The sequence below is a fragment of the Dipodomys merriami genome, unplaced genomic scaffold, assembly GCF_024711535.1.
Source record: "Dipodomys merriami isolate MVZ:Mamm:240054 unplaced genomic scaffold, mDipMer1.0.p SCAF_1, whole genome shotgun sequence".
Taxonomy (NCBI): domain Eukaryota; kingdom Metazoa; phylum Chordata; class Mammalia; order Rodentia; family Heteromyidae; genus Dipodomys; species Dipodomys merriami.
Window position 1 is genome coordinate 123,234,244 of NW_027202270.1, and position 12,234 is coordinate 123,246,477.

The window sequence follows — 12,234 nt, forward strand, 5'->3', positions numbered from 1 at the left end:
TCTTTAAGGCAAACCAGCACCTACCCTAGTACGACTTTGTTACAATACTATTACTATCAAACTACTGAAATCTTACCAAAGTACCTCAACAATCACAGGCAAACAAACTAGCAGCAGGACTGGGTACTTCCTTCTACTTCTGCCTCAAGAAGTTTAACCACTATTCTCAGAAATAAAACTATTTTATATGTCATATGCTGTGGAAAGAGAAAATAAATAATTTAGGTCCAAGTCAAAGTGTTGGCCCTCTAATGCTTCCATGAATTAAAAAATAAAATAAAATATATATCATTTGGCTCAGGGAGATCAAAAGATAATCTTACCTTAAAATATGTATGAGGTAGAACGAGGGAGTTAAAAAATCTTTCCCCCTCCTTAGATGCCTTGGTGAATGCATTCATATTTTATGTTAAAATACACAAACACAAGTGAGTTTCATAATAAAATTTGCATGCAGATTTCCACAATTCTCCCCCAATTTCGGAACAGGTACAGCTCAGCACAACAGAAACGATGATGCTTTCTCACTGGCATTTTTCTGCAATCTTCTCTTGATCTGCCTCTGAAGAAACGATTCTAACTAGAAGGTGGATTATCTAAGAAAAAAATGCTGGAAATGATCTCTCTCAAAAGTCCCTTAAACACTAAGCCAATTTAATCATGCCCAAGAAATCAACAAGGGTTTTTGAATTATTATTATTGTTGTTGTTGTTGTTGCTGCTGCTTGATCATGATGATTAGTACTTTCACCCTGTCAATTTTTCCTCATTAGCCAAGAAAAAGAGTAACATATGACTTCCAGGTGCAAACCACACTTATCAGCCATACAATTGAACTGAAATTTGTTTTGCTTCTTTGTGAAGTTCCCTGGGGGGTAAGGTTCAAAGTAGAGACAAGAGGGGAGTGAGAAAATAAAGGCAGAGGATTCCAAACCACATTATTACAAACAGAGAACAGAATCACAAAACAGCACCACAACAGCGGACTTGAAGACAAGATGGCAAAAACAAATGTGCCAGATAAGAGACACATGCTTGACTGCCGTACCAAGGAAAGAAAATACAAAAGCAAAAACTACAGAAATGCTGCAAGAGCAGCTCTTGGGGGCTGCTGTGACCCAAATGGAAATAATAACAAAAATGAGCACCCAAGAAACTACATCTACAAAAGAAGGTTCTCCCCACAACTCGGACATTGAACTTGCTGGGTTATCCCGGATGGGTCATTTGGATGAAACATGAATAGTGTTATTACAGCCATGCACGAGAGATGGAGGCTATGGTTAATCAAATAGCTACAATAGTGCCACTGCATGCCACACAATGAGCCTGTACTTGTTCAGAAATGGAAGATACAACATAGATTCTGTATCTGCAATAAAATTCTTTTTATGCCATCTGAAATTTGTGGGGAGGGATGTGTTTGTCTGTTTGTTGTGTCTTCATGTTTTGTTCTCTTTCATTTGTTTTTTTTTGGGGGGGGTTCCCTGTCCCCCTCTGGTTCATTGGTTCTTTTTTTATCTTAATTAATTGTCACCAAGGGAGGGATAAAGGTGAGTAAGAGGTCTGTGCAGATATGTAGGGAAAACAAAAAAGGGGAAAGGGAGGAAGTTAGTTTGAGAATGTGCAGGAAAGAGGAAAACATGGTATTCCATTCTTTTGTACACAACTTTCTTGGATTTTGTTGGGATTTGTTTTATTTTGAGATAAATACTAAAGTGCTATGCTGAAGGGGAAGAGATTCAAGATTAGGATGGCAAGAAAAGATTTTGTTGCCTTGTTTGTTCGATCTGTAAATCTCTGTATCTCTCAGTATTTAAAAATGATGATTAGAATATTCATAAAAGTATAGCAATGAGCTTAAAGAGCCATAATGGTCAAACTATTAAATATGAATCAAAAGAAACAAAGTAAATTGAACACCAAAAATTCATGCGGCACAAGATGAGGTGAAACGACAGAAAAATGTTCTTCGATTACATACAAGTTATATCTATCTATGTATACATCTATACACAGGGATGTGCGTATACAGATAGATATATCTGTATAATGTTTTCTTTCCACTCTTCCCAAGGATAAGTGAATCATGGGATTCCTGTTACACTTATGATCAAAACAAAAATCAAATCCAAATAAAAATTCACATGCTTTGTCAAGTTAAAACAGTATCATGCATGTCTATGGAGGCTGATGCTGGTTAAGAATGAGGTGTGAATTTCTGTGTAAACATATGACAGATGACAGGGGCTGTTAATCTCTGCTTCTCTTATTCTAGTATCACTTATACTGTGTCTATATATATCTATGGAGCAACAGGCACTATCTGTATGGGATAAGCACATTATATACATTATATATATATGCATATATGTATGTATATGTTTATATATACAGTACATATATGGGGGCTTTCGTAAAAAAACACACAAGAAAAAGAATAAAAAGGAAACCCATACAAACTCCTCTTTTAAAACCCAATTCCTCTTTTACTTATTTAAATATATTGGGAGGGGGAGAGGCTTGCTTAATGAAAACATTAAGCTCATTCCTTATCGGTTACTTGCATTGGCATTTGAAATCAGGAAGTTCTTATGGGTTCAGCTTGAAATTCTCCCTTTAATGTGTACGCCCTAACCCTATTAGAAAAAAAAAGAATAGTCCTGGGCTAGATCATACTGTATATCTGAATTTATATTAAAGTTTATCATGGGCCTACACTAATTTTTCATTTATAACAGATGAGAAATTCTGTATCCCTGAACTAAGATACAGAATAATGTACTTTGGAGGTAATTCATTCTTTCACTTCTTGGCAAGCCTTCTGTAATGTCTTCTTGCCTGTCCTGGAAGAGGGAATACTCCTTATTGTGTCAAAGAACTGTTCCAAGTACTGTAGAGAGTATTATAGAAATTTCCATTTACTGGCCACATTGTTTCCTCAGTTTTTTCTTTTTCTTTCTTTAAATTTATTTTTAGTAAGTATTTTACTGTGAAAATACTGTACAGAGGGGTTACAGTTACATGAGCAAGGTAATGAGTACATTCCTTATCAAGCATTGTTGCCTCCTCCTTTGTTTGTCCCCTACCATCCCTTCCCTCCCACCCCCACAAGTGACTGAGACCAGCACTTGAACTTGGGACCTGACACTGTCACTCACTGGCTAGTGCTTTACCAACTGGGCCATAACTCCAACTCATTATTTTCTTTTAATTCCCTTATTTTTATATCTGTTTTCCCTAATAGACCGTGATTCCTGGAAGAAATCTTGTCTTACTTGAGTGAGTGTGTGTGTATGTGTGTGTGCGTACACATGCATATGCATAAATTAGAGCTTGAACTCAGGGTTTTGAGATAACACTTGGAATTTTTGCTTAAGGCTGATATGCTGCCAATTAACACACACCTCCATTTGCAGCTTTTTCATTGTTGATTGGATATTTGAGTCTCATAGACATTTTTGCATGAGCTGACTTTGAATGGCAATCCTCGGATTTCAGCCTCCTGAGTAGCTAGGGTTACAGCCATGAGCCACCAGGATCTGAATGGTCTTATTTATTTTTGGTTACCATTCCAGTGCCTACATGAGTGAGTGATTATGCTTTCAGTAGAAGTATTTATATTTACATACTGTTCTCCCTGCCTGCCATTTTCTCCAATAAACCTACCCAATCTTGAGTAATGAAGTTAAGTAGAACGTCTTTCATTTTATAATTTTTGTTATTAAGCTTCTTATTTTTGTTCAGGCAGTCCTCAGATACTGTACTGATTGCCTAAAATGGATCTTTCTTTACTGATATTTCTTTCCTTATTCTGATTTTTAAAGCATTTTACTATTAGGGTTTTAAAAAGATTTAAAATTACTACAATGGCTTAAATTAACTTGGATGGGGAAGAGTTGCCTTATAAAAATGGGATGTAATTCACATATTCAATAGATTAATGGAGAAACTGTGATTAAATTGAGAACTATTGTCCCGTGAACATATTCTATTAAATTACATGTCAATGAAAGCAATTCAAAAATTGATTTACTTTAAGATTTAACCTGGTCCTAAATATATGACTCTTTGCCTTTGCATATGTTAATCTATTATAATGCTAATTCAAAAAATGACTGACCATAGCCACTAATGATTAAGTAATTTTACATTTTTTTAAATCTTTTTTTCCCCTAAAGCTAAAATATTTGCCTCTGGTAATTTTCTGTTTGTCGGAATATTTTAGTGGGTTTGAGCTCATCATAGTGGCATCCTGGACATGGAGATGCAAACAGTGTTATGGTATTTCACTCTAAACATTTACTGCTGCCAGGCACAGTGGCTTACGCCTCTAATCCTAGCTACTCAGGAGGCTGAGATCTGAGGATCGTGGTTCAAAGCCAGCCTGAGCAGGAAAAGCTGTGAAATTCTTATCTCCAATAAACCACCAGAAAACAGTAAGTGGTGCTGTGGCTCAAGTGGTAGAGCGCTAGCCTTGAGTTGAAGAGCTGAGGGACAGTGCTCAGGCCCAGAGTTCAGGCCCCATGATCGACAAAAAAAGAAAAGTAAACAAAAAACATTTGCTATTTTACTTGGAGAACCAATAGTTATTCAACTAGTGAAATTGAAGCATGATTCTATCCCAGCCTCGAGTTTCATTTTTAAACAAAATAAGTCTTTCTAGCATTAATTGATAAATAAATAAAATTCACTTCTTGGTAATAAATATATATGTTGCTAACTCTTAAAGCTTTCTAGAACCATTAATGAAACATTGTATTCCTACAAAACAAGATTACAAATTTCATGGCTAATGACAGCAAATTCATTTTTTGTCTTCTGTAGAGTCTAGTAAATAAGGTTCTATTTATCTTTATCTTTTATTAGAAAAGTATTGTTTTTTTTAACATTGCAGCTGTATTTCTGACATGTTTCATTCAGCAAATGAAAGCACTCATGATTTAGGCTTTTTGTTGTTGTTTTTTTAACCTCTGGGCTCCAGCTTTTCTTTCCTGTTATGAGTACTTTACTGAGATGTCAGTTCTACCTGAAAAACACAGACACAAGCTTTTGGTGTTAGGTTAAGCTTAAATCTCAGTCAATCTGAGTTGCGTTCTCTGGGTTTAACAAAGGGGTATCAAGGACACCAAATGAAAATGTGAAGACTTTAGACATTTCCGGGAATAACATTTATTTTGTGATCTATTAATAATTGTCATTGGACAACTGAACCAACTCTTTAGCACAATTGATGGATGTTGGAGTTTCACCTTAACTTTCACTTCCTTTCACTGTTTCCCTTTGATTCAGAGTACAGTCTCTTGAGATCTACTCCAAGAATATTGAATCAAAATAGGAGGTCAAAACCAACTCATTAATTGGAAGACAGAAAAATGCATCTCTGGGGGCTGGGAAGGTGGCTCAGTGGTAGAGCACTTGCCTTGCATGCTCGAGGCCTTGGGTTCGATTCCTCAGTACCACATAAGCAAAAAGAAAAAAGCCAGAAGTGGCGCTGTGGCTCAAGTGGTAGTGTGCTAGCCTTGAGCTGAAGAGCTGAGGAACAATGCCCAGGCCCAGAGTTCAGGCCCCATGACCGGACCCAAAAACAACAACAAAAAAATGCATCTCTGGAAAACACTGGGATGAAATAACGCTAGGTTCCCTTCTAAGCTCTAAAAAGTATTTACTGTTACTATTATTGCTATGATAATTATTGTTAATCTATCATTTCTGCCACCAAGATATTTAGAGTCTTATGACTACAACTGTTTAAAACCCACAAAGTTAGTAATTCTAACTATAAGAAAGTTGGAGCCTTAGTGGGAAGGAGGAAGTGGAAAGCAATTTGCATCAATTTCATTTTTCTGAATTTATTCTATACTTTAGGTCATACATATAAACTTCGCTAAGATCTTAATTGCAATTTGGCTTCCATAATCTAGAAGGAGTTTTTTTTTGTTGTTTGTTTGTTTGCTTGCTTGTTTTTTTGTTTTTGTTTTTGCTACTCTTGGGGCTTGAACTCAGGGTCTGGACACTGTCCCTAAGCTTCTTTTTCTCCACAGCGCCCCTTACAGCTTTTTCTGTGTATGTGGTACTGAGGAATTGAACCCAGGGCTTCATGCATGGTAGGCAGCACTCTACCACTGAGTCACCTTCCAACCTTGAGGGAGCCTTATTACCTACTGGTCATTTGAACTCTCTGTAGTCCATCTCTTTTTCTTATGAGACCTAAAGGCAATTTACTCCAATTGGGAAGAAAAGGGTTTGTAGGCAAAGAAAAAATCTGAGAGATATTAAATGGATACTTTTTTCATTTGCAGGTCTTGGGACTTGAATTCAGGGCTTGGATGCTTGTCCTAGAGCTTTCTGGCTAGCATTCTATCACTTGGGCCACAGCTTCCACTTCTGGCTTTTTTATGGTTTTACTGTACTTTCCTGTCTGGACTGGCTTCAAACTACAAGCCTCTGATCTCAGCCTCCTGAGTAGCTAGGGTTAAGGTGTCAGCCATTGGCATCTGACAGATACTACTTTTGTGAGGAACACAATCACCATTTATGAATTAGGGGTTAATGCTCACCTTCATATTTACATAGTCAATATTTATTCAAATATTTTTCTGGATTATTTTTATTTGTGACAGATAGCTTTAGTAGAAGTTTAGTGTTTAAGAGCTTGATTCTGGATTCTTAAAGCAAATATTCAGAAAAATGTCTGACTCATAAAAGGATTTAGTTCCTAGGGGGAAAAATGGGGGTATAGGGAAAAATTGGGAAAATCATTTTTGTTGAAGAAATGTAAGCAATGTTATGATGATATTTATCTTTATGAAATCATAGAATTTAAGTAACAAACATTCTTTTAGCTCTTTATGGTAAGAATGTAAAATTAGAAATGGGAAAATTGTTCTCTAGACTTAATTTAATATTATGAGATTATTTGAGAGTGAAACTAATTCTGTCAATCTTAACTGAGCATTCATTATGTGTTCTGTTCTCGCAGTTTATAGAAAAAAAAGCCTTCTTAAAAGAAGGCTTTCAGTTACTACAGAACAAAACTCATCACTACTGAAATTGTCCTTAAATGTAACTTTGGTAGCCCCAAAGTAGGTCTTGAGTGTGTAAATCAATTGCTTAGATCTGATTCATAAGCAGACCATTCCAAATCCACTTGAAATTAGAGAAAGAAATCACTGAAAACTTGATACAAAATGAAAACAAATTCAATTTATATATAATTATGTAATTATTCAAGTTTAGCACATACTAAACTGCCCTAATTAATTAAGTTAATCAGAAGGTAACCTGTAAAAGTCCAATGCCTTTTAAATGAAATGAGTAACAAGTAACAGAAGACATGGTAATAGTTAAGAATGACAGAAGGCCTGAGTGATTAGCCAATTATAGTGAATTTCTATCAAACCTCAGGCCTGGAAAAGAATAAAATTTATACAAACTGAGGCAGAAAATTAGGATACGTTAATGAAGCTGAATGTTCATGTAAACTTGAAGGATTAACAAGATGCCAAACTTTACATAAATGTCATTACCATTATCCATTTTTCTGTGTTCTTTAGGGTAGATCATATCTTTAGGTAAGTTATACCCCAAATTGTGTAATTTTTCTGATTTTTAATTGCTTTTACTTTGGGAATATGTCAAGGCTATGGAGACAGTTACCAGGCGATGCCAAATAGGATGTGTTGTCTAAGCTCATAGTCCTTTTCAATGTTAATCATATCCTGGGCCATCCTTGTATTAAATATTTCTATGGCATTTTGCCCTTTCCCCTGTGTATCTAAGGAACTCACCAGCAATACATTACGGAGTAAATAAATTTAAGATGCAGAAATGTTCACTCTAAATATAATGGGTTGAGTTATTCCAGGCAGGGGGAATCAATGTCTGCATTATTTGTTAGCTCTTTCAGATTGGGAGCTCAGCCTCCACTTTGTTTATGTACTTCCTCCCATACTCCCTTGCAGAACAATTGAGTGCTTTTAAAATTGCATCTCTCTACCTGCCCATGTTCCTCAAGAAATACTAATATTGGATTTCTGTTGTCTGCATTTGAATCACATAAAAGAAAAATACCAGTGGATTCAATGAAAAACTAATGAATTTGGGGCCATTCAAGATTGGTTTCTATCAAATGGTAATATATAGCATCGGCCTAAGGAGCTGTGGAACTTGTGGGTCTGAGATCTGGAAAAGCCTTCAGCCTTGTTATGAAGGATATCACAATGAAGACCTTCAGGAGAGGAGGAACTAGGGGGGAGAGTGTGACAATATTTCTGAATGGCTAGGCCTTCAATGTTGATATCCTTGCTAAGAAAAGAAATAAATCAGTGATAAGATGAGCAGATAGTCCTAACTAAAATCTAGATCTTAAAACTATTCATCAGAAAATCAGGTAATTTAATGTATCTGAACAATCATGATATACTCACATCTGAGTATTTAATATCTAGCTCAGCCGAACATTCAGAGTTGGACTTGAACATAATAATTGTTGGACTGAATTATGTTGGAGAGGTAATGTCTGCAGAAAATCTCTTTATTCTGTGAGAGCTTATTTATGAAAAGTATTAGAACAGGACGTACTCAAATGTAGGAACACAGTGTATGCTTTTGCCTGAATGCTGTGAAATAGTTTTTGAATAAATGAGTTAGATGAATTAATACCCAATAACATGAAAAAATCAGAATTACAAGGTCACCTTTCTTTTACATGACTAAACTCCCAAAGGAACAAGTCATATCCCAGGATAGTAGGAACATAGTATTGGGGTGTAATGCTAAGGCTAGAAACTCATAGAACTTCCTGGATCCAAATCCACTTGCAAGATAACAGTCAAGCTTCAACAAAATTTGAAGTGTTAAGTAATTAGAAGGTACAAAATGGAAGAATTTTATTTTTTATATATTCTTTTTTCCCCCACAAAGCTTAAATTTCTCTAGAGCTACCAACAGAAAATGTTTAGTGGCTTACTTTTTCTTAAAGAAAAAAAAAAGGAAAAAATTAAAGCAACCCAATCAACTAGAACATGTATTATTTATTTATTTTTATCTTTTGCAGAAATAAGGTTCTGATCCAACTCAAGCCTTTAATTTTGTTAAACATACACAGAAATTTGATGATATCTGTTCTCTATTATATACATATAAATATTTAACTTATAGGAAGTTTCAGAACAGACAACTTGGGAAAGTTGATAGGAAATATTCATGGGCTGCAGTTGCCTGCTGGACATTGTATTATATATAACTCACTATAAACAAAGACCAGTAAACATCAAAATGTATCTGGATCCAAATGGGGAGAACATTTTGGCTTCTAGTTGCCAAAGTCCATTCAACTTTAGCACGGTGGATACATTTTGAAGCATCACAGCGGTAGACATGGCATGACTCAGTACTAATTCTGCATTTACTACAGTGCTTCAACTTCTCTAGACATACAGTGAACAAAATTAGCACAAATAGGATACCATGTTAACCGCTGTTGAAATCCCATGGAAAAAAAATTGGCTTTTTTTTTTTAAACTTAGTTCTGACACTTAAGCTCAGAATGATTTGTGAGGTTTGGGTGATATATACCAATCTTCATGGCTCCATTTTGGGTGCATGCTTTTCTGATCTCATTCCAATACAGGCTTCTCATGCCCTGGTCAGCAATGAATTTTGAGAATTTCTACTGGCCACTGCCCATTGGCGGTATTTAGACTGGAGATCTGGTTGCTCAAAGTTGGGTTCTATTCCATGGATTTATTTAATTATCAGGGGAGTTTCAGTTTCCCTGGGAACTTATTGCTCCTTCCATGGGATTTGATGCTTTGTTTATAAATTAATATTTATATATGTATGTTTTGACATATATAGATATAGGAAATACACACATTTAACACATTATAATATATATAAAGCACATGTATAGTCACATATATGTATGTATTGTCTTTTGCAAATGAAAATAGAAAGCAAGCAAAACAAGACTGACCTGACCTACCTGTACTCGGCTCACATTCAACGAAATCTTCATCATCACTTGAACATTCAGCAGATGAAACAAGGTCATCTGATGTTGGCTGCTCATGTCAAGGGAAAATGACATGGTGGGTGGGGGGTGGGAGGGAGAAAACAAAGAAAGAAGATAAGTAAATCAATGTACAGCAACATCAGAGTCATGTCACTTTACCCTGCCTTTCACCATTACATTACTGAGGTCTGTTCACACCAGTTCAGCCAGTCTGCATGGTTCTTTGATGCTGAGGGACCAAAGAGGTTTCAGGAAACTCACGCTGGTCCCACCCATCCCTAAGAATTCCCATTCTGTGCCTGATGCTTGTTTCATGCTTGAGAATCAGAAGGGCAGGAGAAGGGCTATTGCAAAGTGGGCGATAGAAGAATTAGGCAAACACAGAACGCTCTGTGATTTGGGGAGAATTCCAGTGCATATGGTGTGTGGTCTCCAGTGCATGATTGGGTGCCTGTGAATCTATAAGTGGTGGGCATAATGAGTGAACACTGAGGAATGCAGTCTGTTCATCCAAGCATAATGGCTTCTCTCTCTAGTGGTGATTCTTTTCCTTAATTGCTGCAATTAGCTGAATTAGTAACGGGACCAGCAGAGTGATAGCCTATGACAGTTTCCAGACACAGGTATAAGACTCTTCCTGAAGACAACAGAAAAAACACAAATTTCCACTGCAATTGTACTAGTTCAACTTGGTTTCTTGATTTTTTTTTGAGTCACACAGAAACTGTACCATTTCAGGAATCTTAGAAAATACACAGAGGACTGTGAGTATTGACAGTAACAAAAGTCCTTCTTACATAGTAGGTCAGCTTTAATGATCACAGAAGACTGAGATGTATCAGTTGCTGGTACATGTTTTATGCATGATGAATATTGTTGAATGAATGGTTAATTAATGATCTACAAGAATATCTGCAAAAACAAACAAAAAAAACCCTTTTGGCATACTACATGTTTGAGTGCTCAGTAGCGGCAGTTGCTTAATAAATATTCATTTCTTTTCCCTGCTTAACCTTAGTAATATTAACTAACTTGCTGATCTTCTTACTCCCAATGTAATGGAGTTTGGATCCATATTCAAGATGAAAAATATCTCAAAGAAATAGACCTCATCTATTGAACAGTGAGTTGCTGTGATCGACATATATATATATATATATATATATATATATATATATATACACACACACACACACACACACATATATATGCCTATTAGTTGCTTTTTAATTAGACATAATTCTCAAACCATTCTTGGTTTAGTATTCTTGGGGTTAGTATCATACATTTAAACATGCCTAAATGGGAAATCACCTGAGTTTTTAAAGGATACAAAGCTAGTGAGAAACATAGAAGAGATTTAATAGATGCATCTTTGGTAATATCTTTATCTATGACCACTACGTTCCTCTTTACACCTTGTCTCATATGCCACTATGGGCAGAATTATTCCCATCCCCAATTATAGTGTGTGTGTGTGTGTGTGTGTGTGTGTGTGTGTGTGTGTGTGTGTGTGTGTGTGTGTGTGTGTGTGTGTGTGTTAGTATTAAGGTTTGAACTTTGGGCTTCACAGTTCTGGTTAGCTCAAGCTCTACTTCTAGATCTTTGCTGCTGGAAAGGAGTCCTACAGATTTGTCTGTCTAGGTTGGCTTCTAATCTCAGTCCTCAAATCTCAGCCTCCTGAGTAGCTAAGATCACATCTATTAGCCACTGGTATCAGACATGTGCCTCCCATTTATATGCTGAAAGCTAAACTCCTCCTATATTAGAATGTGCTTGCCTTTGGACACAGGTAATTAATGAGGTAACTAAGATAAAATCATTAGAATGGACTTTTCTCCTACCCAATAAAACTGGCACTACTCATTTCTTTTAAGGAGATTAAGACATATCATAGCAGAAGTTGGTCATGCATAAACCGAAGTGAGAAGCAACACAAGAAGCCATCTCTGCAGATGCTTTGATTTCAGAATTCCAGATTCCACAATTATAAGGAAATGAATTTTCTGCTGCCTTAGTTACCCAGTCTATTATACTTTATTATGAAGCTCTAGGAGATGAACATATATGTCACCTTGTATGCCAAGTGTTTCCAGAAACATCCTCTTTTAATTAGATGTGCCATGTGAAGGACTATTGGACCCATAATAGAAAACCAATATCAGGTCATGTTGGTGATGGGTGCTTTAGACCACATTATTGATCTCTATTCCATAG

The 12,234-nt window shown here is 36.1% G+C and overlaps 1 protein-coding gene across 32 annotated transcripts in view; it reads right to left on the minus strand.

Moving 5' to 3' along the window:
• Nrxn3 (neurexin 3) overlaps positions 1-12,234 on the minus strand; it is a 1,574,539-nt gene that overhangs the window by 45,723 nt on the left and 1,516,582 nt on the right. For 22 of the 32 annotated variants that reach the window (XR_011373379.1, XM_070028703.1, XM_070028598.1 and 19 more), the window contains one exon: positions 9,988-10,066. Coding sequence is in view for 30 of the 32 variants with exons in the window: in XM_070028703.1 (XP_069884804.1) it covers positions 9,988-10,066 (79 nt within the window). In the remaining 2 variants the exon portion in view is untranslated. Of the gene's footprint in view, positions 1-9,978; positions 10,067-12,234 lie in introns of all 32 variants that reach the window. The other 10 variants (XR_011373377.1, XM_070028688.1, XM_070028675.1 and 7 more) reach the window with 1 other exon arrangement.